Source organism: Emys orbicularis, chromosome 20 (genome assembly GCF_028017835.1).
Source record: "Emys orbicularis isolate rEmyOrb1 chromosome 20, rEmyOrb1.hap1, whole genome shotgun sequence".
Taxonomy (NCBI): domain Eukaryota; kingdom Metazoa; phylum Chordata; order Testudines; family Emydidae; genus Emys; species Emys orbicularis.
The window spans coordinates 8,219,725-8,247,621 of NC_088702.1; the positions used below are offsets into that span (position 1 = coordinate 8,219,725).

Here is a 27,897-nt window from a genome sequence, read left to right on the forward strand (position 1 = left end):
TTGGACAGCTATGTAAGGCATATGGTTTTCTGCACTAAAGAGGTTATTCAATAGGTACCTTTTACAGGACTGGTTCTGCCTCTCTCTTTGCTAGTTTATAGAGATACATGTGACATCTTTCCTCTGCCAGAGATGTAGAAAAAAAGAGAAGACTGCTTCTTTTCAAATCACATACAAGTTATATAATAACTTTCAAGCCCAGAAGAAAAACCGGTTGGTATCTTCCACTGAAATCAGAAAAAACACGCACGCACTAAATATGCTACATAAAAACTATGGCATTAGCACTTGTGCTCGTCTCCAAGCTAATCTGAAGACACTAATAATTTACTGAAATAAATACAAATAGGAACTGGACAACCTCTTTTTATACCTACACAGATCTGCTTAAGATTCATCTCTCTGCTACTGAGGAACAGACTATTGAAAAGCCTTGTGTTGGATGCATCCCAAAGAACAGCCACTCGCAGAGACCACAGGAGGGAGGAGCCAGACCTTAAGAGGACATCAGTTGTAGTCCGCTGGTTTGGTGCGGATTGGGGGAGAAACATGGAAATCTGTGTGATTTCAAGAAGATGATTTTGGGTGCTGATTTTTTTTTTTTTTTTTTTAAAGATTAAAATTTAAGTCCACCTTGGTTAGTTGCAATTAAAAAAAGCAGGATTCCACTGTGGAATAAAGAAGGCGTATAGTATCGTAAGTTGCTCATAGAGCAATTTCAGGCTTAAGCAAAGGAAGAAATAGTAAAAAACTGTACCAGGGAAAGTCAGCCTAACTCTGGGGCTGAGTGCAAGTGGGTCTGTCTGTTATATACACACATGGGTTGGATGTTCCCCAGACACATCCGATACCATGCTCAACAAATTTGCTTCTGCTGGACTCTGGAAGCCCCTGGGGACAGCAGTGCGGAAATGTCAGTTCAGTAGGCCTTGCTGCTCTGCCAGTCACCCCAGGGGACAGATTGGCCCTTAAAGCACTACAGTTCTCTGGAGGCATTGCCCACCATTTGTCCAGCAAGCACAGGGGGTGGCAGTAAAGTTCAGTCAACAGTAGCAAATGGTGAGTTTCTTCAGTTCAGAAGCCGTGCCCAGGAGAGCTCATGTTTCCAGCACTCTGATGAGAGGGAGGGGCTTGGGTCCAAGGGGCTTCGCCAACCTCTTACTACAAAGCAAAGAAAGGAAAACACTGAAGCACGGATCAACCAGATGCATTAGAGCTATGACTCAAATTATGATGCATGTCTATCAATCTGGGTTCTTTAACCCACCCTCCCCTGGATCTATCTGGGTTATTACATGCCGCCCCCCTCCCACATCAATCTCTGAGCATCTCCCAAATATCCATGCATTGAGGTTGACAAGTCTTGTACCCCCTTTACAGACTGGGAAACCAAGGCAGAGGGATACAATTGCTTTGCTCCTTGCCAATGCCTTCCATCAGCCGTCTTGGTGCTTAATAGTGAATCAAGCTTCACAAGCACTCCCACAAAAAGTTATCTCCCCATTTTACAAACATTTTTTGAGGCACAGAGTGAAAAAAATGACTTGGTTCAAGGCAAACACTGAGGCAGTGACAGGATTAGAACCCAAACCTCCTGCCTCCCAGGCCAGTGCTTAGCTCACACAGAAGAAGCAGCTTGAAGTTGGACACCGTAAAACCTGGCCTTGGTCTTCCTCCACAGGTCACTGCAGCTCCCTGCTTACCTGCTCACGGACTCCGATTTTGAGCGAGCTCTGGTGCTATAGCTGCCAGGGTTGGTTTGCTTCTCGATCAGGTGCTCAATACGATCGTGCATCTCCAGATTCTGAAACACAGACCAGACCAAGAGTTTCAGTTCAGTCTGGAGAGAAAGGCCAAAGCGGTGGCACGGAGTTGATTACGCCACCACCCAGCGAACAGAGTGCTAGGTCAGCAATTCCCATGTGTTATCGGTTTACCACCTTCCTAAAAGAATAGTTGTGAATAGCGCTGGTGGAACATCAAATTCACGTACCACTGGAGATATGTGCACCTCAATTTGGGAACCCCTGTGCTACGTGGCACAATGCTAGATAAACAATAGACAAGTTTTACTCCCTGCACTAAGGACCTGAGTCAACCCATCTTTGAACAAACTGCATGTTAATTAGGGGCTGAAGGAGGCGTTGGGGGCAGATGAATTTCTTGGGGCTTTCATCTATTTCACCCTCCTACATGCAAACTGCAGCCCACAGTGCGCTTTGATACTTTTATGATCAAAATGGAGCTCATGCCCCTGTGCCCCTCCCCCCCATCACGGTTTCGTTAGCTTGGCAGTTCTACAAGAACATATGGGATTCAATCCGAATTTAACTTGGATTTTAGATTAAAGACTCCGCTGGCTGCAGTTGCACCATTTCAGTTTTCTGCCTTGGGGTTCAGGAAAAGGGAGCCATGCACTCACTGCCCCACCCCCCTCCGCTGATTAGCAAAATGCCAAGGCACCATGAAGGGAAGAGAATGGTTAAAAGCTGCCAGCACATGCTCAATTTTAACCAAAAAAGGAGATGCATTTGCATTCCAATATCAGGGAAGCGCAGCTTTGCATTTTGTAATGTTACTATCTGGCACATACGTGCCACCACAAGAGAAGCTCCATTGCTTCGGAAGCACGCTTTGGGGACTGTGGACTAGATTTGAGTTGTGTCTGCTGCAGTAACCCAGATTCACTAAAAGAGAGACAATATAGCGTAAGAAAGTGGCTCAGCGGAAACCATCCAAACCTACAGACTTCAACTCAAGCATGATCTGTCCTTGCTTGTGCAGTGGGCGCACTGCATGCTAGGGCTTTGCTAGCGTCTCTATCCCCCCGAACTGGGTGGCCTTCAGTGCTTTCAAGAAAAAGCAAAGTTCATTCCATACATTCCAGTTAGTTGTTCCAAACTTTAAAGTGACTTGCAAAATAATCACACGTGACATTTCGCTGGCATTTAAAGTTTGAGGGGATAGCTCCTATCAGTTAAACAGGAAAGCTCTGATCAGTTAAAGCAGGCTTTATCACCCCCACCAACATGCACTTTGAGAAAACAACTCCTAGAAAGGCAGCTCAGCCAATCTAAGGAAAAGAACAAACATACCTCAGCTTCCAAGTAGGCAACTCTCTCTTTGAGCTCCTGAATAATCACATCCTTCGCATGAATCACTGTTTTGGAATTCTGAAGCTGTAAAGGAAAAAGTTAATCAAGATGACTAAAGAAATCTCAGACCTGCCCACACTAGACAAGGTATCTGGAAAGCATAATAAACGAGGAGCCTTTTGAGGCTAACACCAAAAAAGAACATTCACTACAGGTTTTCTGTAACTTTGGATGTGGGAAAAGGAACTCAAAGTTCTGGGCAAGAGAGTCGCCGAACTTGTGGACAGTCTAGAATTAACTATTTCACTGCCAGAGATTCATTGATGGGCCCCACTGCAGACAATGGGCCAAATTCCCTGCTGGTATAAATGACAGCAACTCATTTTATTTCCAAGTAACTAGTCTTGCTGGGCACCGTGGTCCGATTGCTGTCACTGCGACCATTCCTTCAGAAGATCAGACCTTTCACACCTGGGTCCCTCGGGGACTGTCATCACTTTGGAGGGCAGCAGGGTGGAAAGTGCATTGTGATAGTTTCAAACAACTCCCTCCAGCAGACGTTCAGAGCCAAGCTATCAGGCTCCGTGTGGCGTTCAGCTCATGCTAACTCAGCCAGGAGAGACTGAGCAAACCTTGTGCTGCCTTGGTCCCGTTTCCTCCTCACACCAAAAGGAAGCATGGCCTTCCCTTAAAGAGGGTCTAAAAATAGATGTATGCCGCTCAGCTCGGATTCTGCAAACTCAGCATCTTTTGTATTATTTGCATTCCTATAGCCCCAGGACCCCTAATCATGGACCAGACCCCCACTGTGCTCACCACTGTACAAACACAGGGGGGGGAAAAGACACTGCCTGCCAGCACCAATAGGTTTCCTAGCCCCAGCAAGGCACACCCACCTGCTCAATCATCTGCCGGACTTTGCGCTGCTGACTCTTCAGCATGTCATCGAGATGGTGTATCTTCTCCCGCAAGGTGGCCACTTCCTTCTCCAGTTTGGCCGACCTAGGAAGGAGACATACGAGTGAGTCGGAAAGAGCCATTTAGCCTCCCCCGATTAGCAGAGGAATACGAGACTGAGCGTTTCACCATAGACATCTTGCCACCTCCCCAGAGCTGTATTTATTCTGCCACAGACGGTCAGTTGTGGGTAGCGTTTTCCGTATGCATGCATGCACCCCAGCCACATGGCAGAAAAGGAGCAGTAATAGGCAGTGACAGTAAGGGAGATGGGGTTTTCTCAGATGACAACTCATGGATCTAGACAGCTGCTGCAGACAGCAGATGCGCCAACGGTAGCAAAGACTGAGTGGAGAGACAGAGGCCAGCAACACTAACTGAGCAGAGAAAGACAAGGTCTCAGTTTACCCGGAGCAAGGTGTTCTAATAAACAGAGGCCATTTCCACTTGGATCCTGGAGCAAACAGGAAGCTAGTGGAGATATGTGAGAATGGAGTGACGTGGTCAGGTTTTGGATGTGGGAGATTTGCTTTTTCTAACAAGGCCACATGAGGACGGCACTCAAATTCTAGGGAAGGTTTTTGGGGCACTGCAGGTTGCAGTAGGAACAGGTGGATTAGTCATCTTGAGAAAACCCTGATATTCGGCAAGCAGCTACACCCGCCCTTCACAAGAATGCGAAGTCATGCCCCAGCGAGCTGACAGCCTCCTAGGCTCACTCCCGAATTGGCGACTGCCTAGAAGGAGTCTTGGCATCCCTGCCAAAGGCTGAGCCTCACCTATCCTGTTCGGCGAGCTTGTCATTTTGCAGGCTTCTCAGTTTCTCCAGCTCTGCTTCACCTTCTTTCATCTTCAGCAGCAAACTCTGATGTTCCTGCAACAGATCAGAGGACAAGTTACAACAGCTGTTCTGGCCTCTATTGCAGGGAAAAGGCAAAGCATCGGGCTATGTGGATCTGTAGCGCTGGGCAGTCCTAGGAGTTAGCCTTGGTTGTCAGCAGAGATGCTGATCCTGCAACCGGTATTTCATGGAAATTTAATGCTTGTGAAAGGAGAAGAAAATTCTCCATTTCCCTATAGGACGGGGCAGCAGCAGTGCAAATCTCCCCCACGCTGCGCTCTACCACTGTGCTTCACCCCTGCCCTAGACAGAGCCCCAACAGGGGAGCTCAATCTCCATGGCTTGTTCACACCTTAGCCCCTCTGCTGAGGATGCCAATACAGGTGCCAGCTGTGCAGGTGGTTATTATTACATGGACACCCATCCCCTGGAACTTGTTACCCAGAAGCCATCAACAAACGGGTACCTGGCAGACAGCGGGCCCGCTTCCTGCTGTAGAGGAGGCACTTGTGCCACAGCAGTGTTGCTCTGGAGCTGATCAGCGTCCAGCACCTTACATGTTGCAAGGTCACTAAACCCGTCACCCTTCTCAGCGAGCACCTGACAGAGCGGCCCAGCCACTAGACCATCAAGCAGGCCCCATGTTGTTCTCTAAGCAGTACCTTCTCCATCCCTGACATGAGCCTCTGCACTTCCTCCAGCTTCACTTCCTTCTCTGTCATGCCCTCCTCAGCCTTCTTCAGAGCTGCACTGGTTTGCTCTATTTCTTTCTGGTACTGGGAGGTTGTCATCTGCAACACAGGACACAAAAGAAAGATGTTTCAGATCCTCACACAGTCAATAAAGACAATGAGAAGGCCCTTCTCAGTGACTGCATTTTAAAGACAGGATGGAATTTTTAGTCTTGGCAGGTGTATTTTGCTGAAGGAAGCCAAACGTCCCAAAGTGCTGGAGAGAAGGAACCTCTACAAAGCTTTGTCTTCAAAGCACTTCAGACTAACTGATGCATAAATCCTATGGCAATGGAGACAAAAATGCATCACAAATGCCAGAAAACTCCTCATCATTCAGGCATGCGAGTTATGGAAGTTTTCCATCTCGTTTCAGATGAACACTCAGAGTATGTCTACACCTGAACCATTACAACATCACAGCTGTGCTGCAGTAGGGCTTCTGTGTAGACACCACCTACACCGACCAGAGCGGTTCTTTGGTCAGCACAGACAATCCACCTCCCGGAGAGGTGGCAGCTAGGGCAACGGTAGAGTTCTTCTGTCAACCCTGGCGCTGTCTACATTGGTTGGCTTAACTACATCACTCAGGGGTGTCAATTTTCCACACCCTCAAAGTCGTAGTTATGCCAATGTAAGATCCCAGTGTAGACCAGACCTCAGCTTGCATGCCATCCCCTAGCCCAGGAGTCAGCCACAGAACTGGCACTAGAAGTCAGGAGCTCCTGGCTCCCAGACTTGTGGGCTGATCATCAGATGTTTCTGTTGTTCTGTAGAGAAGGACTCGCCCTTCTCCACACCCACCAACTCCCAGGCTTGTCCAGAAGGTATAGCTGAAGTGGACTCAGCTGCCAAACCAACTGATTAGCATCTACATACATAATGTCCATTTAAACAGGAAAATTATTTGTCAGATAACTAGTATAGCAGATCTCAGGAATCATGCACAGATTTCCAGTCCCTGGGGTATGTGTCAGGAGTGCCACAAACCCAATACATTTCTGCAGCTCCCACCACCCCAAACTCTCTCCAGGCAGCAGCAGAGCCCTAGTCTGCACTTAAAATTTAGATCGACCTAGGTACTCTACCTGTGCTTCCCCGCCAGTTAGTTCCTTTAGCTCTTAATCACCCAAACACACATCCCTGGTTTGGAGAGGAAGGGAACAAGCAGACCTCTGCGGGGCCTCCCTCTAGGAGCACAAATGCGGGGCAATAGGATTTCCTTTCCCAGCCATTTTAGGGCTAAAAGGGATTTCTCTTAGACAACAATTCACTCAAGCTCCATGAAAAGAAATGGAGCCTGGAACCATTGGCACAATGAAACTAAAACCTGAAGCATCCCCAAACAGGGACTTCCCTCAGCCCCAAGAGCTCATTACATTTAATGAAGTCTCCATATACGCATATGCCAACATGGCAAAGCCACAGTTTTTCCCCTAAACAAAAGGGGACCATTAATCCCCAGTGCTGGGCAAAGGAGCAAACCAAGAGATCGTACTGCGTCCGCACCCCCTAGCACACAGGAGCCGTCATTTTAAGTTACTTTCACTGCAAAACCTGCTTATATCCCTAAAGCAGCGTGTAAATACAGTCACAGCTGAGTGAGAATTAATTCAGCTGCCACCTCAGAAACCCGCCCACATGTTTCCACATAATAAGTTACTTGATGTGAAAACATGGCTGGGTCCCAGCTGCCCAGTTTGTGCCACATCCCTTCACCATCAAGACATCTTGTGATCTTGATGCAACAAGCTAAACATCTCTCTGTAAGAGGAAGGATTGTGTTGTGGAGAAGGCACTGGACAATTCAGCAGATCTGGCTGGGTTCAATGCTTGGCTCTGCTTCAGACTCCCTATGTGACTCTGTTCAAGGCACTTCATCTCTGTACTTCACTTTTCCCATCTATAAAATGGAGATAATACTTCCCTCATTCACAGTCTAAGGCCAGAAGGGATTAGTGTGATCATCTAGTCTGACCTCTCAAATAACACAAGCATCCTACCACTTGAACAAGGACTTGAAACCTGGCCCCTCACATTAAGAATCTGATGCTTCACCACCTGAGCTATCCAGGTAATTCACTGCCGTATGCAAGACGCTCATATGCTGGTCATGAGCTCTAGGATGTCCTATACATAATTAACAGGATAAATAGAAATTGGAGGAGACTAAGGAAAATGGCCAAAATGCCACTTATCTTAGCAAGCACTTTGCCATCATCCACTAAAGTCATTACGATTTTACCTTAGGTTTAATTAACATTACCTGGAAACAGTCATTGTATAACTCAAGACCAGTTTGTGAAAATTGCAATGCAATGTATTTATTTACAGTTTACAGATTGTGCATATTTAGTTAAGACTTTAATGGCAACCCTGTGCTCAACTTGAGCTTTCGACCTCGCCTGGGGAAGAGGCTGGTGAAGTAGCCAGAATTGTGTTTTACTCAGTCATTAAAAGCCAGTCAAGTCTATTTACTCTCTGGGTTTCAAAACTGCCTGAACAGCAGGTCTTCAGAAGTGTGTCCCAACCACGCAGGCCAGCACAACCCCAAACTGGTTTCAACTATTATGTATTCTTTGTATTGTGCTTTCAGCCAGGAGCTCCAGTCATGGATCATGGCCTCATTGTGCTAGGTGCTGTACAAACCCAAAACAAGTTTGGGTGTTGCTAACAGGAAAAGGGCAGTGTAGCTCGGATTGTCTGGGGAAAAAATGGGAATTGATGGTTGGTTGAAGGATTCATGATTTATAACCTTTAATCACATATCACACCCTCACATCCTGTTTTCAAAACACAGCTTGTATCAGCTCCAGAAGGAGGGGGCTGGTCAGTTTCAGAGAGCTACTTAGTAGCATGCACTTGAAGCTAGCCCCTCATTCAGACAAAGGTCAAGCTCTTTCAGCAGTTAAACATTGCTGTGTATTCACCTCAAAAGCTGTCTTGTCTGACTGATGCCGCTTCTCAGCCTCCTGCAGTTTCGTGAAAAATCTCTTTGCGGTCTCACGAATTTTTTCTATGTCTTCTCCTGAATAATCATCCTCCTGCAAACACAGCATGAAAGCTTTATTTGTCTCAAGTTGAACACTATCAGGACACTTTTTTTTCTGCATGTAGGAGAGCCAATACTTTTGACCAATAGGTTACAATATTCACTACAAAAAAAGGCTGCAGAAGTTGTGGTAAAGTTTGATTTAGGCAAGTAAGAGAACAAGTTCTCAAATTCCACACTGAGTCGGGTGTCTTGGGGCCCATAAAATTAAAAAAAAAAAAAAAAATCATGCGACTTTCTTAGGTCTCCTTTCAGCCCCTCCCATGGTGTCTCTAGGATGCTGTCATGAGTCACCCTTAGGTATCCCAAAACCATCAAGTGAACCAAGTCATGACAGCTTAAACACTGACTGATTACTGAATCCTGCCCCCCTCAGTTATGGCTTTTAAACTATTGGCAAAAGGGCTGCAGCATTGTATTGTGCCACTCTGCAGTATGGGGAATGCCATTACTGTAGAGACAGGATGAGATAGCTGTATATTGCTCAATTTTCTGCAAACTGCACTAACTTCAGATAAGATGGACTCCTTAATTATCCCCGCATCCAAAAGGTTCCTGTGAAAAGGAGCCTTGTGCTTGCAGAGATTTAAAAAGAAGGTGAGCTCATTACTAGAGCAGCTGGTTTAAATGCATGTGAAAAATCAGACCTGACGTCTAACCAAACCCAGATACAGCCAGAACAGTACCTGTGAGCTTTGGAATGCAAGGTAGATCTTAGAGCAGTTATAGGTTTGAAGTTGAAGATTTTAAAAGAAACCAAATCTAACTGCTCAAAATATAGTTCCCCTTTTTTGGTTCCATACCTGATCTTCCAAGGAGTCCCTATGGCAATACCCTGATGGCTTGCAGATTCCATTCTGTTTTTCGAACATTACCTATTTAAAAAAAAAAATCAAGAACTGTGATCCTCCCTCATAAAACTAGGCTTAGATGTTACAGACAGAACACTTCCATCAGCTTTATATCTTTGTATTGCTGTAACAGCTTTAAAAAAAAGGAGGAATATATATTTTTTAATAGGTTTACAAAGAAAAAGTGCACTAGAACAGCCAATGCATTTAGCTTGCTGAATCTTTCTCGTTTGCTTCTGCATATTTCTCAGTTCTTCCTCCAAAGAAGGTCTCCGAACAGGCTTTTAATCACCCAAGGGGATTTTATTTCTAGGCCACATTTTGCTGTTATTTTTATCCAAACATGGCATCTCTTTCCTCAGGAAAGGAAGTGCCACTGCAAGTTGACTGAAGAAATGTTCCTGTTACCTTTGCACATTGCAGATTAGTCTTAGCTCCTTGTCTGCTCTCAAGTTTACTACTTATATCGTCCCGCAGCTTCTTCAAAGAACTTCTAGCCTGGTAAATGCAAGTCAATTTAGCTTCGTCTGTATGAACAACAGTGTCAATTATTCTTTTCAATATACATCAAATGCACATGTAGTAGGTCCCAAAAACAGGGTGTAAAGACATTACATGCCAGTGTTTGAGGCCAGACAAGTAAGCAGAGGTCTTTGTCTTGTACCAACGTGCCACAAAAGTCCCTAATTTTACTAGATATTCACCAGCAAGCAGCACGGACAACAAGTGTCTTACCATCCTTGCTAAAGCATAAAGGACAGACTATGTCCCAATATGTATGCTGATTTTTCATTATTGTTTAATTTTCTCTGCAAGAGCACATTGAAAACTACAACAAACAGAAGTGACTAACAGATCCGTGTTATTCCACGCATCTGATCCCATGTGGCTTCAGCCAAATGGAAGTTTACTGACAAGTACAGTCTTGACTTGCACCTGTGATACAGAATTAGTCACTAGAGAAAATGAATCTGGTAATTTTTACAGGGTCACTCCTCCAGCAATAGTGACACCAAGGCTGAAATGCTGATATTTCAGCATGTACTTTCTGCATCTATAAGCACCTTTCATACAAGGATCATCAAGCACTTTTCTAGCTTTAAAGCTCTCAACCCCCCCCCCGTGAGGTATGTATTGACTCACTTTAGAGGAGAAATCGGAGACACAGAAAAGCCAAGCTCATATAGCAGGTATGACTATGCTACGTGGCATGTTCTATCTCAATGACACCAGTCACTGATCCAAGGTGCTTATAAAGCACAACAGCTGCTTCAACTGTTTTGAGGTAATTTGGTAAAAGGCCTCTTCTACACAGTTTTTGTATGGGTATAATAATGATGTCTGTTAAGGTGCATTTATTTATTGATATAGTTATACCAGTACAACCCCTTGGGCAGCACAGTTCTATGCTTATTTCTCCTATAGCAGTTTTCTTCAGCAGATCTCAAAGCGCTTTAGTCTTTTAATGTATTTATCTTCAACTCCCCTATGGGGTAGGGCAGCATTATCAGCCCCATTTAACAGATGGGGGAACTGAGGCACAGATTGGCAAAATGACTTTAAGGTCACACAGGAAGTCTATGAAAGAGCAGGGAATTAAATGCAGGTGCTCCCACATCTTAGGCAAGTACCCTGACTTCCTTCCTCATTCTATTGGGATAGCTGATTCCCCTTCCCATACAGATAAGAGTTAAAGCACTACAACATGCGTGTTGAATAAGGCTGAAGTCACACCATTAACATGACTATTACTTGAAATCTGTCACTTATACCAAGCATACATCCAACTGGAAGTGAGGGACACCCTGACCAATACACACCCAATGAGAACTCATTGTAATAAGTGATGAGTGGTTAATGAAATTGAAATCCCAGAGACTTAGTACATGCATACAAAGATTAAAGCATCTTGGTGGCTTAGAGATAAATTTCAATGGCTCTAACAGTAAATTACCTTACTAGTAATGGAATATGTCCACACACGAGCCAAGAGGGGAGCCATAGCTGAGAGCGGGAGCATGGCCGCAGATGGAGCCGGAGCTGCGGCCAGGGTGGAGCTGGGGGAGGAGCGGGCCTAGGGGTGGCACTTCCTCCCTGCACCTCCATGGGGGTTGGCCTGGGCTCTGCCATGCCTCATGGACATCCCTTCATTCCCTCCTAGCGCGGCGCACCCCACAATTTGGGCCCACTGCTCTAACAGAAGAGACTGTTAAAGCCTTTGTGCTTTTCAATTCGTTTTCAAGTAGTCCGACCAAGTCTGTGGTGCAATTACCGCAGTGAAGAGACAGAATGAACTATTTTTATTTTCTTTAGGGGAAATGCATTTTGTCTCGGAAGCTGGAGGCCAAGATTCAGAAGGCTAATATAGAATGGAGGCATAGGAACTGTCCTATTCACTCAGATGTTGGGCTATCTAACCCAGTATCCCATCTCCCACAGAGGAAGGTGCAAGAAGCCCCCACAATAGAAAATTATGGAGACATTTAAGTTTATTTAAAAGCCAAGCCTGAGACAGACCAGCCTAGACCCTACTATTGCAAAATATGGAAATGGTTTAAATCGCAACCAGCTATCTCCCACCCCCAACCCCACAAAGGCCCAGTCCCATCACTGCTGCCAACTGGACAGGGAAACGTTAACCCTTGAAGTGTCAGACGTCAGATTTCCTTAGGCAGGTGGAGCCTTGCCTACAAAACTGCCTTCTAAGAGGCAGCTCTGGTGCCATGCCCGGGTGTGGCTGGGGAGAGCCTAGCCAAAAGTCATGCAGTTCTCACACAGCTGACTTGCACTTTACCCAATGCAGCACTGCAAAATGCCTCTGCACTGTGGCAGTGTCAGGCCACGTCTACACTTACAGTGGCACAGCTGTATCAGTACAGCTGCGCGCTGTAAGTTTGTAAGAGCGCCTGTGTAGGCACGTTATGCTGACAGGAGAGAGCTCTCTCTGTCAACAAAATAAAACCAACTCAACGAGCGGCGGTAGCTATGTTGGCAGGAGAGCGTCTCCCACCAACAGAGCCCTGTGCACACAAGCTCTTATGCTGGCAAAACTTATGTCGCTCAGGAGTGTGGTTTTTTTCCACACCCCTGGGTGACAAAAGTTTTGCCGACGTAAGTGCTAGTGTAGACATGGCCTTAGTCTTTGGAAAAACAGCTACATGGGTTTCTACTCGGGCATGGGGGGGGGGCGCGGCGGGGAGAAAGATGGGCAGATTCCTGTATGCGAAGAGAACACCTCTGCCATGACAGATTCTTCAAACATTGCCACTGGAAGTTGAGGGCATCAAAGCTTTGAGATAAGCCTCCAACAGGCAGCTGTGAGAATTCAGACTTTGGTTGGGTTAAGTCAGCAACATATTGTACGTTAATTCTGAAACCAAAAGCTACCTCTTGAATGTAACGAACTTCGCTTTTCAGCTGACAGACATTCTGTTCATGCTTCACCTTGTCCTCAGCCCTTGCTTTTAAGTAAACCTGAGTCAGAAAGAAACACCCCAATGAAACAGCTGTTCAATTACAGAAGATACAAACCAGAATAGTTAGTCACAGTCACAGAGTCAGGTACAATGAGTAAATGAGCTCGCAAAGCCCTTTAAGATCTTCCAGGATCTTTTTCTACCTCTATTCCTTCCTTCACCGGGACATTGTAGCTGGGATTTGGACACCCAATTCTCATTACATTTAATTGGCTTTGAAAACTTCGGCCTCTGGCGTGACCTTTTCAGTAGAAGTTGTTAAGGATGGTTATGGTCATCAGTTTTTCCTCCTCTCTCTAACTTTTATTCACTTCCCAGTTTTTACATTTGGATGATTTTAACGCATTTGTTTATTTCTCTAAGCTCTCCCTTAGGATTCCCAGGGTGTGGAGACTAAACATTCCTCAGATGCCATTTTTGTTTTGAGTTTTAAGAGTTCCAGTTTAATCAAGTTCATTCCATTAAGCCTGGGAAAGTTACTCAGCAACTCTGCTGAAGTTAATTTACTGAAACAATGCAAGGTTTCCACATTTCAAAATGGTTTCTCCTGAAAGAAAACCCACTCTGCAAGCATTGCCACAGGCTCTCCTACCCAAGTCAGGATACCACGAACCATGCTTGCTGAGATTTCTTGTTTGCACAGCCAAAATCTAAATTTTTAGTTTACGTCTAAAATTAAACAAGATTAATTTAGTCTCAATGCATATTGGGTACCTCTAAATTAACTAGGCAAATTAATTATTCAGATCAGCTGGGAACCATGGTTAACACTAACCTTGATGATCTCCTCGTGACCGTCACTGGATTTGATGCATTCTGAAGCCAGTGAATGGCCATTACTTGATCTGTTGGCCACCATAGCAAAGGCCCTTCCAACAGGCTGCAAGAGACAATGTAGTAAGACATTTAGATAATTTGTTTGTATAGCTTGTCTGGACCTAGCACAGCCAGCTTTCTAGTCAGATCAGCATCAAGCACTTTATTAGAGAAATGCTCTGTAAAATGCAGTCTGGACCCTGTGGGACAGGCACAGTTTTAGTCCTGGGTTTATACAGCCCCTGCACAATGGGGCCCTTCTACATGACAGAAGCCCTTAGGAGCTACAGTAATTAAAGGATGCTCCTTTAAGCGATTTGCAATGAGCAAATGCTTATGCAGTTCAGGAAATGGAGTTCTCTCTAGCATATCAAGCATAGCATAGTTTGACTATGATCCCTTACAAAGTTCTTTCCCCTCCAAAAAGTTATTGTGAACAATAGCTTTTACATACAAGCCAGAACAGAAGAAATTTTTACTTATTTTAAAATCACTGTTTTTTTAGCAGCCCTTAGCGTGGAGTTCTCTGGTAAAATTCAAAACATGGCACACGAAAGTAGCAGTGATTCCTACATACAGCAGTATGTTCATGCCTGGAACACACACCTTTTGTTTCACCTGATCACGTCGCTTGCCTGGAAGGTCATTCTGCAACGTCAGCCGTAGCACTTTCACACTGTCCTGTAAGAAAGATGCCAGATTTTAATTAAAAATGGTTATGTTGCTCCATGGTTAGGTTTTAAAATGTTTTTTGCATCCACATCAAACATTTGACACAGTTAAATACAAATCTCAAATGCCCATTTACATTTTTTCCAAAAATCAAATGATTGTCTGCATAAACACAAGGGCAAGCCCTGTCTATTTTGCTCTCTGATTTTGACTACAGTTGATATAGTAAAATATTTAGGATTAAAAAGGAGAGGACGAAGTGAAAAGGAGATTGGAAAGCACCTCACCCAAGCCCCAAATAGACCTGAGGAAGCATTGGTGGGGTGAGAAAGCAGTCAGAGGACCTGGTAATGATTATATTAGCCCCCAGGCTGGAAAGACTGCCCCTGACCATATGTGATACTGGCTGATCATTTAGGGGTTGCCATAGATTCAAGGCTGCTACTGAAAGTATGAAAGTAACTGTTCTGCATTAGCACCTTCCCTCCAACGGGAAAGACATAGTGACACATTTATCCCTTCCTTTATTCTTTGAGGCTAGCTAACTTCACTGCACTCTGCATGGAAGTTGAGAACACGCAGAAACTGAAGATGGTGCAGAATGCATTTGTCCATTGAAGCTATACTTCATGCCAACAGCGTACACCCCCAGGGCTCCGCGAGCTATTATTTCCAAGTGGTACATAAAGGGATTGGCTTTAATCTATGAAGCAGGTTTGGGACCTGGCCACTGGAGAGACCTCTCTTCTATCCCATAGCTGTGATCAGTCTAGTCAGAGCACTCAGTTTAAAAAGGTGCTGGTTGCAGCTGAGGCACTCTCTGAAGGCCTCTGAGAGGCTGGGAGAATGTCTGTGCCAAACTGAGAACATCATCTTGCTTTGTGAGGATCCCCACAACCCAGGAGAGGGGTTTAGGTGCATGATTTGCTCATGGGAGTGCGCCCAAGAGACCCAGAGCTCAGAACAGTGACCAGATGACACTACCCAGACCCAGGGGGCTTAGAAGCATGTGGGATCCAGCAGTTGAGTCTACTCATAACAAACTGGGTATGCTGCAAAGCCTCCTTTTTCTCTGGAGTTTAGGGAGAGGTGGCTGGGAGATCAGTACACAAACAGCCCCTTGTTGATTGCTGATGGGGAGAGGGTTGTTATCTATTAGATCTGACAATTGGGGTTAGACAGGGAGATCAATCGTTTCAAAAATCCAGAACAACAGATGGGCACTTAATAAATCAATTTGCACAGTTAAGGTTGCTCAGCTCTCCTTCAATTTTTTCCTCATGCACTAGGAAACAAACAAGTCAAGTCAACAGCAACACTTCTGTTTCTCTGCCTATCCCAGTATAAAACTTAGCAACTCTTACCACTTACTATTCTCCTTCCACAAACACCCAAGCCTTCATAGGCTATCATGCCGCCTTAAAGACATACACACAGGGAAATAAGTTAAAAGTAGAATTCACTCTTTTAGGGTATGGTTTTCTTTTCTTAAAAACAGAACTTTTAACACCTCTCCTGAAAACACATGTCAGATGGTCTTGGTATTCTTGGTCCTGCGCAGGGGACTGGACTAGATGACCTCTCGAGGTCCCTTCCAACCTGCTATAATTTCATGGCTCCAGGTCAGAAACCCAATACTGATATGTATGTAAATAGGGCTGTTGGAATTTGACAAACCCGCTGCCACATAGACACATAAGTTGTTGGATATCAAAAGCTAGGATATGGTTAATGAGATGCTCTCAGATTGGCACAGTACAAGTCAGTTGTGAAATAAAATCTTTACTCAAATTCCAAAACCGGAAGTTATACAAAGCTCTGTAACTACAGATATACTGTAATTTACACCTGAAGTGCAGTATAGAGTTTCCATGTATATTCTTTACAAAGGGTTCTGAAATAAGCCATTCAGTAGGGTCCAATTTCAAAAGCCATCTCTATTTCCAAAATATCTGAGTGTGTTCCTCGCACAAATTTTAACTATGCTGTTTTGTAAGTTTTGTTTTTTCCTGGTGTTGACATATTTCCATTCTTTTCTCCTGTTAAACCCAATTCTCTGATAAAACCTTAAGCTATGGGTTCTTTACCGCTGCATCAAATATTTAGTAATGTCAACACATGTATTTGTTTGGAATTTATATTCCAGCAGATGTTTACATAAACATGATTAAGTAATTATTTGAGAAGCCAATTCAACTACAGGACATAAAAATGCTGGCAGTTAACTATAATACAGAGGTGTGCTTTCAAAACAGTTCCAGTTTTAATATGATTTAAGGTCAATGGCGGTCAGAGTTTTACAATGGTGAAAGCAATTTTGTAGAAATAGATCATCAGTTTTATGGAATATTTCTCCAGATGCTTCCTCATGCATAATGTATGTGTGAAGCAAATTAGGTAGTTGCACTGCAAAGCAATTGGACTAACAGCGATCCAGTCCAGGTCACAATAAGACAACCTCATCCAGAATCATTTTCTTATAACAGAGAAATATATCGGAATACTGGACAATCTATAGCCTTCATGCGGACTAATTTAATGATTTAGTATATCACATGAACTAGCATTTGAATCTACAATACTCTGCAATTAGCTACCTACAGAATAGGCAGGCTTCAAAAAGTGCAGCTAAACCCACTTGCAATAAGACATATGTCTAAGTATTCAGGGGTTATGACTTTCATTGGGACTTGTGCTCCTCAATCTTCAGATGACTTTGAAAGTCTCCCCCTTAATACATCAATTTCTACTTATTACAGTTGATCTGTATTTTTAATTCATATGCAATCACTTGACATATCCGACAGAGCAAGGAGTTCTTTGATATAAAGTTTATAAACCATTACACTTATCAATAAAATAGGTTCATCTTTAATTCATATGCAACAGTATGTCTCATTTAATAGGTTCATACAGTTCAGCATGGCAGAAACAGGTTATCCCATTCAGATCCCTGTAAGAAAAATGGTTTCAGAGTAGCAGCCGTGTTAGTCTGTATCTGCAAAAAGAACAGGAGTACTTGTGGCACCTTAGAGACTAACAAATTTATTCGAGCATAAGCTTTCGTGGGCTACAGCCCACGAAGAAGTGGGCTGTAGCCCACGAAAGCTTATGCTCGAATAAATTTGTTAGTCTCTAAGGTGCCACAAGTACTCCTGTTCTGTAAGAAAAAGTTTCTTGAAACAACATACTCCTTTCTCTGTCTCATTTGGAGCCTTGTTTACAAGTGCAAGATTCTTGTCCATAGAAACAACAGAGTGAAAGGCACCGGATGGGTTTTAAGGTGTCTCATACTAAGTGTAAAATGTCATCTATACTGCATGCCTAGAAGTTGGGATTCCTTAAACAATCTTTTAACAGCCTAGCTCTGCAGCGGGCAAGTGTTAAAAAAATGGACTTGCTAATGCTACAAACTATGCATATGTGCTACAATGTATGCCTGCTATTGTCTGCACACCACGAAAACTGCTTCAATGCTATATAAATTTGCTGCAAAAAAGGAGCAGGAATGACTATTCCTACGACTTGCAGTCCATGGGCTATTAGTTATCTACAGAGCTGCATTCACCAGTCTTAGTAATTCTCATGGCTACCTGAAACTCAGTCCAGAATTTTTGGGTTTCCAGAAATTTTCTAATCAGCTAAACTCACAAGCACCTCACAGCACCCTAAGCAACTGCTCCACATCTGCCTTTGTTGGCTACCTCTCACATAAATTCAACAATGATTAAATCTGCAGACAAAAACAAAAATCAGAGGGACTAGGACTAGAGATAGATTGAACCAAACTGCAGAGCGACCAGGTGCTACTAGAGCAACTGAGGTCATAAGCAACAAAGGGGACTGAGTCGGTGCTAATAAACGTGAAGCTGAACATCCAAGAAATGAACAGCACGGATACAGAATGAGAGCAATCTAATCAACCAGACCCACTCCTTGCACTGGAGCCTAGTTATTTCCATCATCCCTTTAATAACATCCTATTACTTTTTCCAACATAAACAGGTGCCTCTAGTTGCCATAGGGAAGATACAAAATTAAGATGGAGATGCCTGAAGAGAGACTAAGAGAAGGTCCCCCATGTTAAGTTCTCCTCACACCTTCTATGGGTCATCTCGATTATCACTTCAAAGTTTTTTCTTCTGCTGCTACTGATAGCTCATCTCAATTGATTGGCCTCTTACAATTGGTATGTGTACTTCCACCTTTTCATGTTCTCTGTATGTATAAATATCTTCTGTCTGTGTGTTTCACTCTATGCATCTGAAGAAGTGGGCTGTAGCCCACGAAAGCTTATGCTGAAATAAATGTGTTAGTCTCTAAGGTGCCACAAGTACTCCTGTTCTTTTTGTCTCATAAATAACATTCCTGCTGTGGATCTAGCACTTTAGTCAATCATCCCAGCTATAAGATTCCATGAACGCTTTCAATCTTGTCAAACTAATCTTTCCCAAGTCAATCATTTGAGAAGTTTGGAGCAGACACATCACTGATATTATGCAAGTTTAACAGAGAAGCTAGATAGACCAGCTCCAAGCATAGCCAAACCTTGGGCAAGCATGGATCCTTCAGAGCTCTAAATAAAAGTGCGTCACATTTTTAAGAAGAGCTTCCTAAACATAATTCAAACAAATGTCTTGAAAACTTTTGGAATAGAGGTGTGATCTGGTCACGTATTCTTTCTCTGATCTTATAGAAAAGCAGAGACCTCTCCAAGTCCACACAGCACAATGTTTTAAATTTTCATTGCTATTTGTACTAAATAAAGATTAATCTACAAAACTGCACAAATTCACTCTTATCGGTAACATTCATTTTGCATTAAGTTTCTGGTAGATTTCCTTGTGCTTAAAATCAAGGTGTTATGAGCATAAAGAAACCCTACCTGATTAAGTTAATTTTCTGGGAGAATTAAATCAGTGAAAAAAAGGAGTTGGAAGAGAATGCTAAAATGAACTCTCATAGCATGGCCAAACCTCGCTGCTGTAGTACATGTAAATTCAGGCACTCATTTACCTTGTAAGAATCCTAAGTGAAAAGGAGACCACCACGCACAGAAGTCTGCACTAATCGCTCTTCCCTACAGACAGTCAAATTCGACTCCTCCGGAGATGCATTTGGCCCATGTAACTCCACTGACTGCAATCAAGTTAAAGCAGGGATGAATCCCACTTGTCTACCTTCCAGCTATATTTAAAACCATGACTATGCTGGTTCCCCCCCCCTTTAGAAAAAACCACTAACAATTTAGAAGCTAAGGAAATACATATTACTGCCCCCAGTTATTTTCTACAAGAGGCAGAAGGTGTTCTTTGTAACATGACAGGTGCGTCTGTGAGTTAATGAGTAAGTGCTACGTACTACCTATTAAAAAAAAAAAAACCTCGTGTTTGGAACAAACCTCACATGGCAACACCTTAGTAAATATCATATTAACCTTGAGCTATTTGCTGCATAAAGATTATGCAACTTGCTCAATTTTCTTTGCTTCCAACACACCCTGAATTGCACACGTTTAAAGCATTTACTACAGGGGTCATGAATTAAGGAAGAGCCAAAAGGAAACCTGACAATTTTTGTACCGTTTTCTACTTGTGTTTCTGTGAAGAACTATCTACAGTTAGAGGAGATTTATGTGTTTTGTTTTGTTTTTTTTAATAAAAAATGGCTTCTCTGATGTCAAGAGTTTATTCTGAGCAGGCAGCAGTGATGGAGTGGTATCTGATTTAACAGTGTGACATTCTCAGATTCTTCAATGCATAAGATTTAAAATAATCTAAATGTACACATTTCCGCCACAATATAAGGTAACTGATGTCGAAGGGGAAGTGAAATAGGGTCAGTAGCTGAATTAGGATTCACATATTTTGAAAAGTCCAATTTTAGACCTCATTTGTGATCGTGGCATATTCATTGCTGTGAAACCCATCAAGAACAAAAATAAGCAGAAACACAATGGATGCAGATTAGTTAAATAATTAAAGGAAGAGCACTGCTCAGCAAAGTATGTTTCAGCTATCTAGCCTCAAAAGCATCCAGAAGCAAGAAAATTAATCTAGGGAAAAGAGAAGGTTAGTGGAGTACTAAAGACCTCGGTTAAAAACAGAAGATTATGTTGACCTGACTAAAGAAGCGAATGGAGAGCTACATAAGAGGAGGATTATCTTTTTTGAGACCAGGGAAGAATGCCTGAGACTGAAAGCCAGGAACCCGACACCAGCATTGAATCACTTGGTCACCTTTGACAAGTCACTTCAACTGTGTCGGTTTGGCAAATGGGAACTGTGTGACGTTGTGCAGTCTATATGGTTTTATAAAAATATAAGTGAGTATAATGTAACTGGGATATGCTTCATGCAAAAGGTCTCTTGTAAGGTATCATTACAAAGCTCATAATCTACTGAGTGTGATCATCCTATTTGTAGAAATGTACCACTCTTGTATCTAAAACTAGAAATATAAAATGTAACTCTGAGGGCCTATTGTAATTATGTAAAGTGTGGGCCATTAATGATGGTTTGGAATCTTGATGACTCCCATTGTCTGCAGATGGCTGTTTACCTGTGAGTCTCCCTGTATATGTGTGTGCTGGCAAGTGAGTAATGAAGTCTTGCAGTGACATGTGATCATGTCACCTGAACTGGAATCCATCTTTAACCTGGTGCTTTTCCAGTGAGGGGAGGGGTTGGAAACCCAGAGAGACAAAGGGTTCCCGCCTTATGCAAAAGATATATAAAGGGGTGGAAGAGAACAGAGGGAGAGGAGCCATCATGGAGAATCCCCTAGATAACACCTAAGCTGGAACAAAAGCTGTACCAGGGGAAAGAATTGTGCCCAGGCCTGGAAGGTGTCCAGTCTGAGAAAAACTTACTGAAGCATCTCTGAGGGTGAGATTATCTGTATTTAGTTTGATTAGGCATAGATTTGCGCATTTTATTTTATTTTGCTTGTGACTTACGTTGTTCTGTCTGTTACTACTTTGAACCACTTAAATCCTACTGTCTGTATTTAATAAAATCACTTTTTATTTAGTAATTTACTCAGAGTATGTATTAATACCTGGGGGAGCAAACAACTGTGCATATCTCTCTATCAGTGTTATAGAGGGCGAACAATTTATGAGTTTGCCCTGCATAAACTTTATGCAGGGTAAAACGGATTTATCTGGGTTTAGACCCCATTGGAAGTTGGGCATCTGAGTGCTAAAGACAAGCACACTCCTGTGAGCTGGTTTTCAGGTAAACTTGCAGCTTTGGGACAAGCGATCCAGACCCTGAGTCTTTGTTAGAGCAGACTGGAGTGTCTGGCTCAGCGAGACAGGGTGCTAGAATCCTGAGCTGGCAGGGAAAACAGAAGCAGGGGTAGTCTTGGCACATTGGGTGGCAGCTCCCAAGGGGGTTTCTGTGATCCAACCCGTCACAGTGGCGTAGTCGAGCAGGATCTGTGCACAGCTGATTGCTTTGAGATACTGGTAGTGATTTTAAGTGAGTTTTAAGTGTGGTGGCTGGAGAACAGACAAAGTAGTTACTGGTTTGTTATTTTCTGTTTGCTTATTTCGGGAAAGAGAAGTAGGGACAGAAAAGGAAGCAAAATAAGTAAGAATGAAGATCAAAAGAAGCTAAAACTACACAAGTTGCAAATTGCCCAGAAAGACTGAACAATGGGCGCTGGGAATGTCTCTGTTAACTAAGAAGCCCCTGAGCTGAGAGCATCTCAGTTTCAGTGAACTGCAGATGGGTGTGGCCCAACCTCTGTCTGTGCTGAAGCTGACTGGAGTGTCTAACCTAGCAAGACAGGAGGGGAGGGGTGCCTGTTCTGGCAGGAGGGTGTTCTCTGTGGAATCCCAGCTCATCAAGTAATGGTCTCAAGGGAAGACAAATGGAAATTGATGTACAATTTGCCTGGGAAAAGGCTGCCCTGGAAAAAGAAAAGGCTGCCCACCAGCCTGGACTTAAGAGACAAAGCAATTAAGACCCAGAAGCATGACCTGGCTGTAATGGAGCGGAAGAGGTGCACAGAGACATGTATCCTGGAGCTGGAAGTTGGGGTCCTGGTGACTGCCGCGGTGGGAACAAACCCCAAGGACTCTAGCTGGAAGCAAACCCAACCTGAGTGAAAGGGGGGGGATTTTGCTGGCCAGCGAAAGGTCTCTCATAGCTGGTAGCTGTGAGCCTACAGCTGGATCAGGGTCTCTTTCCCTTTTGGGGGACACAGGAGTGTCTGCCCCATAGGGGAGCCCAAAAACGAATTTTAGGTATACTGCCTCCGCCATGGTCAGTGTCCAAGTCTCTGGCAGTAAGTTCAGGAGGAGGGTGTGACGTTGTGCAGTCTATATGGTTTTATAAAAATATAAGTGAGTATAATGTAACTGGGATATGCTTCATGCAAAAGGTCTCTTGTAAGGTATCATTACAAAGCTCATAATCTACTGAGTGTGATCATCCTATTTGTAGAAATGTACCACTCTTGTATCTAAAACTAGAAATATAAAATGTAACTCTGAGGGCCTATTGTAATTATGTAAAGTGTGGGCCATTAATGATGGTTTGGAATCTTGATGACTCCCATTGTCTGCAGATGGCTGTTTACCTGTGAGTCTCCCTGTATATGTGTGTGCTGGCAAGTGAGTAATGAAGTCTTGCAGTGACATGTGATCATGTCACCTGAACTGGAATCCATCTTTAACCTGGTGCTTTTCCAGTGAGGGGAGGGGTTGGAAACCCAGAGAGACAAAGGGTTCCCGCCTTATGCAAAAGATATATAAAGGGGTGGAAGAGAACAGAGGGAGAGGAGCCATCATGGAGAATCCCCTAGATAACACCTAAGCTGGAACAAAAGCTGTACCAGGGGAAAGAATTGTGCCCAGGCCTGGAAGGTGTCCAGTCTGAGAAAAACTTACTGAAGCATCTCTGAGGGTGAGATTATCTGTATTTAGTTTGATTAGGCATAGATTTGCGCATTTTATTTTATTTTGCTTGTGACTTACGTTGTTCTGTCTGTTACTACTTTGAACCACTTAAATCCTACTGTCTGTATTTAATAAAATCACTTTTTATTTAGTAATTTACTCAGAGTATGTATTAATACCTGGGGGAGCAAACAACTGTGCATATCTCTCTATCAGTGTTATAGAGGGCGAACAATTTATGAGTTTGCCCTGCATAAACTTTATGCAGGGTAAAACGGATTTATCTGGGTTTAGACCCCATTGGAAGTTGGGCATCTGAGTGCTAAAGACAAGCACACTCCTGTGAGCTGGTTTTCAGGTAAACTTGCAGCTTTGGGACAAGCGATCCAGACCCTGAGTCTTTGTTAGAGCAGACTGGAGTGTCTGGCTCAGCAAGACAGGGTGCTGGAATCCTGAGCTGGCAGGGAAAACAGAAGCAGGGGTAGTCTATGCACATTAGGTGGCAGCTCCCAAGGGGGTTTCTGTGATCCAACCCGTCACAAACTGGACTGACCAGAATGGTATTATGAAGAGTAATTAGGTAATGTTTGCCAACTGTTGAAGATGCAAGGTGTGATGGGTTGCTTATTACTACAGTACCACACATAACATGTATGAAATACCTGCATAACACCACAACTGTTCCATATATGGTAGGGAAGGGCTGCAGGGAGTTAGGATTCTCTCATTAGAAGACTCAAAGATGAGTCACCTTCAATAGGAACAAAGGCCCGGGGACTGATACTGGCAAGGATAATGAGAAACTGAACATGAAACAATTAAAGTTCTGTTGAACAACTGCACAGGAGAAATCCAGAGTACATTTATGGGAGCCATGTTTTTCCAGGCTGGATTTCTCCCCAAGACATTAAGATTCTAGCTTCTTTTTCTAGTCTAATATTTATACAGTAGAAAGAAAATTGGATCAATTGACTGACACAGGACTGACTGCAGGACCCAAATGGACAATTTGGTGTGCCTGGAGCTGTGTCTAGAAAACTTGGGGTTCTGGAAAACCCAATTTATCAGATTCAATATATTTCTGCTTCATCACTAACCCAAAGAACAAACATATTGTCAAGAACTGTAAGCCACACCAAGATCTCGCATTCCTATCAATGAGATCTGCTGAAAGCAATTTAGAAGGACTTTGAACAAAACAAAACAAACCACACAAAACAGAGTCTAATTGTAAAGTGACTAACAACTAAAACCAGTCCCTCTTCAGCTTTGTGTAACCTTGAAAGCATGTCTCTCTCACCAACTGCAGCTGGTCCAATAAAAGATATTACCTCACTCACCTTGTCTTTCTAACAACCAAAACACATTTACTACCGGCAATGGCCGATGCCTAGATTACTCAAATCTTGTTATTAAAATCCCCAACGTAATTATCACCCTGACTACAGACACAAAGCACCACAAAGCACACAATTCCATTAGCACAATCTGGATATAGTTATTTGACATCTGTATTATATCAAAACCATTTGCTGCCTGCATGACTTTTCCCACAAATGTAGTAAACATTACATGAGCCATATCTGTGGGCATGACATCAAGCTGTGCTATATAAATTGTGTATTTGTAAATATTTTAAATAGATAAATAAAGGTGTAGCAGGCAATGATTCTTGTGGTGTTCGTGTTTACATTTCTCTCTAGGTCCTTATCTGGCCCCATCATCATAGACCTAGAGTGCCTAAAATTTCTTAAAACAAAAAATATAAAACAGAGTACAACACTAGTGAGGATGCCTAAAAATTTCTGATTAGCCTGGAGAATATTCTGATCTACAAACTCTGCTGACCGCATTTAACACTTGAAGCACACGCTTGTGCCACAGAGAAAAAAAGTGCTACTATGAAAGAAAATAAGCCTACAGTATGTTAATACAAGATTATAGGACATAAACACTTTAAGGATAACATTTTGATAAGCATTCAACAAGGCTTCTAATATTTTTACAAGCCAAAATAAATTAGTAGAAGGGGAAGGGGAAAAAAACCCTTATCATGGAACTACATTTGTAAGAGATTGAAACAAAGCCCTGTCTATTCTGCATTAGGGTCTGATAACTTTCCCTGTTTGCAGTCCAGGAGCCACCTGCTGTCTATGGCAGCTTTCAACAACCAAGGAAAGTTACAGAAAGGCTTTCTGGTTACTGGAGTCTCCATAACCCTCCATTAACCCCAGATCAGAGCCTTCCTGCTTCTCCCTTGCAAAGGGCTGCCCCCCACTCCCCCCAAAGGAGCAGGGCAGGGGTCTTCATCTCAAACCAGGGTTCCCCTTCAGAGCTGCAACCAGGTGCGCCACAGATCCCTCACCCCCTGCGTGCCAGAAGCCACAAACCCTACATCCAAGCCCACAGCCACTTCCATCGCAGGAAGGTGGACAGCCCTGGGGACAGGAGCCCGGAAGTCACAGGGGAACCCGCAGCCATGTCAGGAATCAAGGGGCAACCACCTAGAGTCGCAAGGAGCTAGACCCAACTTGAGCCCCCACCCCACTTAGACACACAGGAGAGAGGGTGCCCCCCACTAGGGGTACAGGAGACCAGTCCCGAACTGGGGAACTGAGGGGTACCCCCTAGAGCCGGGAAGGGGTGAGACCAGCTCTCAGAGCCCCCCAGGAATTGAGGGGGTCCCCCAGAGCCTCAGGGGGTGAGACCAGCGCAGGGAGCCCCCAGGGATTATGGGGGTCCCCCCTGGACCAATGAGGAGGTGCGACCAGGTGGAGGAGCCCCCGGGGGGCCACTGAGCCCCGTGGTCACCCCCATGCGGGGGGCGTCTGGCCCGTTGGGGGACCCCCCCGGCCCCCAAGGGGCTCCAGCCCCACAGACCCGCGGGGGGGGGGGGGGGGCTCACCGGATTCTCGCCGTCCGGCCGCACCTCCGCCAGTGTGCACGCGCTCCGCACCGCGCTCATAGCACCGGCCCGGCTCCGACCAGTGTGCGGCGGGTGGGCCCGCCCGCGCGAGATATCCCGGCCACGCCCCTCAGCGCCTGCAGGCCGCGCTCCCCGCCTCGCCTCCCCACGCGCCGCCTCCTCTGAGCCCGGGGCTCGCGCTGGGGGTGCGCGCGGCGCCCCGGGGAGCAGGGAGGATGAAAGCAGGCAGGGCGGGGTCTTGCATGTAAATTAGTGCGCCGCGATCGGGAGTCTTGCATGACAATTAATGCAAAGTAGGGCGGGACCTTGGATGTTAAGGATAGTAGGGCGGGGTCTTGCATGTCAATTAATGCGAAGTAGGGCGGAGTCTCGCCTATAAATTAATATACCGCAGGGCGGAGTCGTGCATGTTAATACAAAGCAATGCGGAGTCTTGCATGTACATTAATGCAAAGCAAGGTGGGGTCTTGCATGTAAATAAACGCACGGCGGGTCAGGGTCTTCCAGGTAAACTAATATACAGCGAGGTGGGAATCTTGCATATGCAAAGAACCGCCCCGTGGTGAGGGGTCTTGCATATACATTAATACACCGGGGGTAGGGTCTGTAAATTACTGTGGAGCGGGGCAGGCTCTTTTGTTCAAATCAAGTACTATGGAGTCACGTACATCAAGTACATTGTAGCCACCTCAAGGTATGGGCGGGCCCGCAGTATGTTTGCACTCTGTACCAATGTATGGTTCTGGTTATCAATTGTTTGTGCCCATCTATTTGCATTGGCAAATTAAAGTATGGGCTTTTAATCATCATTTCCCCCTTTCCCAAAATTGCATGCGAGATAATAGATGGAAATTAATCCATGTCATTTAATTGTCTAATTACCGAACTCTTCTAAATTCTTATGTAATTATTTGCATTGGAGGATATTACATGGAAAAATGCATGACTGTTATTTATGTTTTCTAAGATATTCATCCTATGGATAACTAATTTACATGTACACATGATATGGTTTTTAATATTTACATTAGTTATTTGATACAAGGGGGATGCTGCATTTATAGTTTACAATTGCTTTCCACTGACTTTAATTGAAATGCAAAAAAAAAATATTCAAAATTTCAGATGTTTTCAATTTGTGTCAAGAAATTATATGAAAATCAATGCAGGATTTTTAATTGTAGTTTCCAGCCATTTGTAGTGGAAGGTATATTACATGCAAATTAATGCACAGATTTTTATTATTTTTGAATTAAATATATGGACTTACATACAATGCATAACTTAATTTCATTGCTATTATTTGTATAATCGAGGCTGCATGCATTGTTTCTAAATTAATTTTGCAGTCATTTGTATCCAGAACATTACATGTATGTGGTCCATGAACTTGAAGAATCTTGCATTTGTTTGCATTGGAGCAAAACATACATAACATGACTGAATTGTTTTCTAGTCATTTGCTTTGGAGGGATATTTAAGTAACTTTAGCAGCTGCAGCCCAGAACAAGGAAGGGGGTGAAGATTGTGTCCTGCAGAAGAAGTATGTCAAAGAGAAGTTTAATGGCATAG

The 27,897-nt window shown here is 43.9% G+C and overlaps 1 protein-coding gene across 1 annotated transcript; it reads right to left on the reverse strand.

Annotated features, from left to right (window-relative positions):
- TUFT1 (tuftelin 1) lies at window positions 1-26,666 on the reverse strand. The gene is given in 14 exon segments (XM_065420270.1): window positions 1-1,161; window positions 1,704-1,804; window positions 3,096-3,179; window positions 3,992-4,097; window positions 4,832-4,926; window positions 5,556-5,684; window positions 8,555-8,668; window positions 9,480-9,551; window positions 9,936-10,025; window positions 12,915-13,001; window positions 13,779-13,883; window positions 14,426-14,500; window positions 26,305-26,399; window positions 26,402-26,666. Coding segments are annotated over 14 exon segments (1,482 nt in total). The 3' UTR covers window positions 1-1,097.
- Between the last annotated feature and the right edge of the window lie 1,231 nt (window positions 26,667-27,897).